At 50.4% G+C, this 2,401-nt stretch overlaps 1 protein-coding gene across 1 annotated transcript; it reads right to left on the bottom strand.

The window, feature by feature from the left end:
* Positions 1-1,069: 1,069 nt before the first annotated feature.
* On the bottom strand, positions 1,070-2,029 carry LOC136996099 (olfactory receptor 14C36-like). Its single transcript, XM_067317093.1, has one exon. The coding sequence runs from the start codon at positions 2,027-2,029 to the stop codon at positions 1,070-1,072; it is 960 nt and encodes a 319-aa protein (XP_067173194.1).
* Between the last annotated feature and the right edge of the window lie 372 nt (positions 2,030-2,401).

Raw genomic sequence — 2,401 nt, 5'->3', positions numbered from 1 at the left:
ACACTTTCAAGCCCAGTTCCCCTTCCTTCTCATCTCTCCCAGTCCCTCCTCTGATCTCACTGGCCAATTCTGCACTACCTTCCCTGCTCTCCCGCAGGGCCCTGAGCTCACAGTGCTGCTCTGCAGAGAGAGTGGGCTGTGGGGCCACAGGGCCACAGGGTGACTCTGCCTTGGCCATGCTGGTCAGGGTGGGAAGTAGATCCAACCAAATGGGGATCACGGCCTCTAATCCCTCCAGGGGACTGCACATGGGGGAGGTGCTTGGAGGGACTATGGAGCATTTCCAAAGCTACTAGTTGTGTCCAGGTTCACCTCTAGATCTTACCCCTGGTATTTCACAGAGGGTGACATGAATCACTCTGAAGTCTCCCTTCCCAACACCAATTGGGTCCCCACTGCCTCTCCTGGAATTGCAGAGTCCCCTTTTGCCTTTGGATCCCTGTGTTTAGTGCTTTACCTTTAAGTGACTCCACCTTGGAGAACTTCTCCCTTTGTAAGGCTCCACTCACTGCCCACTCCAGGCACGTACTGTCCCAGGAGATGCCCTTTGCTCTCCTGGCACCTCCAGATTCCACTCCAGAAGGATAGACATCTGACACTGTGCCTTAACATGTCGGACAGCTGTGGGTATGTAAATTTGTGACCATTCATCCCCTCCACTGTTGCTGGACGCCAACGGGTGAGTCCTAAATCCAGCCCTTGGTCTCTAAGAGATCATAACATGATTATGAGCTTTTTGCTCTTGACTCCATGGAGAATCCTATGAAGCAGGCCCTTCTGTCTTGCAATTCCTTGGGCCTATTCTTGACACCATCTTTGGAAGAAAAGCCCAGCCTTCAAACACCGCACTTGGTAGAACCTACTTTATTACAGAGATACTGTGAGGGAGTCAGCTCTGACCCAGTGTTATGTGGGTACCAGGTGAGAGAGCAGTCTCAGTAAAAGTGGAATGAACACAAGCATTTGTGCAGCAACATGATAACAAATAATAAGAATAATAGTAATAATACTCATAATAAAAATAAAGTCAGGAAAAAACGCTCAGTCCTGGTACGGGACACAGGGGGAGTCATCTGTGGAGAGAAATGGCAATGTTATCACTGCTGAAAAATGTCCATGAAATAACTTTCCTCAGGGCATCTTTGAGCTCCTTGTTCCTCATGCTGTAGATGAGGGGGTTCAGTGTTGGAGGCACCACTGCGTACAGAACAGTTACCACCAGATTCAGAGCTCGGGAGGAGAGGGATGGGGGCTTCACGTAGGAAAACAGGCCAGTGCCTACAAACAGGGAGACCACAGCCAGGTGAGGGAGGCACATGGAAAAGGCTTTGTGCCTGCCCTGCTCAGAGGGGATCCTCAGCACGGCTGTGAAGATCTGCACGTAGGACAGCACAATGAAAACAAAACACCCAAAGAATAAACAAAGACTAACTACAAGAAGCCCAATTTCCCTGAGGTAGGAGTCTGAGCAGGAGAGCTTGAGGATCTGGGGAATCTCACAGAAGAACTGGTCCACTGTGTTGCCTTGGCAGAGTGGTAGTGAAAATGTGTTAGCAGTGTGAAGCAGAGCATTGAGGAAACCACTGGCCCAGGCAGCTGCTGCCATTTTGACACAAGCTCTGCTGCACATGATGGTCCCGTAATGCAGGGGTTTACAGATGGCAACGTAGCGGTCATAGGCCATGACTGTGAGAAGAGAATACTCTCCTCCTAACAAGAAGACAACCAGGAAGACCTGAGCAGCACATGCTGAGTCAGAAATGGCCCTGGTATCCCAGAGAGAATTGGCCATAGATTTGGGGACAGTGGAGGAGATGGATCCAAGGTCGAGGAAGGAGAGGTTGAAGAGGAAGAAGTACATGGGGGTGTGGAGGCGGTGGTCACAGGCTACGACTGAGATGATGAGGCCGTTGCCCAGGAGGGCAGCCAGGTAGATGCCCAGGAAGAGCGAGAAGTGCAAGAGCTGCAGCTCCCATGTGTCCGCAAATGGCAGGAGGAGGAACTCATTCGGGAAGCTGCTGTTGGACATTTTGCTCCCTCTGGGATTTGTGGACTGTCCAAAGAAGAACAGATGATAGAGATAAATTAGGACAGCCTTCTCTGAGGAAAGCTTTCTCATAAAACCCTCCCAAATATACACACATTACCTCTCCCCATCTCAGCAGCGCTGTCATTGAGCTCCATTGCTTGAGCTCTGGTCTGTGCTGGCTGAGTTTGCTGTGAGGAGCAGGGGCCTCTGCCCATGGGCTCCAGAGGAGTCAGCCCTGACCTACAGCACTGCCGACTTGGGAACAAGGGTAACTAAAATTTATATTACCAATTCCGGTCAGAGTTAATCCATCCATAATGTTGAAGGCATTTTCAGCATCTTTACTCCCAGTTATACATATACTGGGTTCAT

The sequence above is a fragment of the Apteryx mantelli genome, unplaced genomic scaffold, assembly GCF_036417845.1.
Source record: "Apteryx mantelli isolate bAptMan1 unplaced genomic scaffold, bAptMan1.hap1 HAP1_SCAFFOLD_20, whole genome shotgun sequence".
Classification (NCBI taxonomy): domain Eukaryota; kingdom Metazoa; phylum Chordata; class Aves; order Apterygiformes; family Apterygidae; genus Apteryx; species Apteryx mantelli.
Note: the sequence above shows the minus strand (reverse complement) of the source record. Positions and strands in the feature narration are given on the sequence as shown.

Coding starts and splice junctions, on each gene's coding strand:
- LOC136996099 (XM_067317093.1), bottom strand. CDS start 2,029: ATGTCCAACAGCAGCTTCCCGAATGAGTTCCTCCTCCTGCCATTTGCG.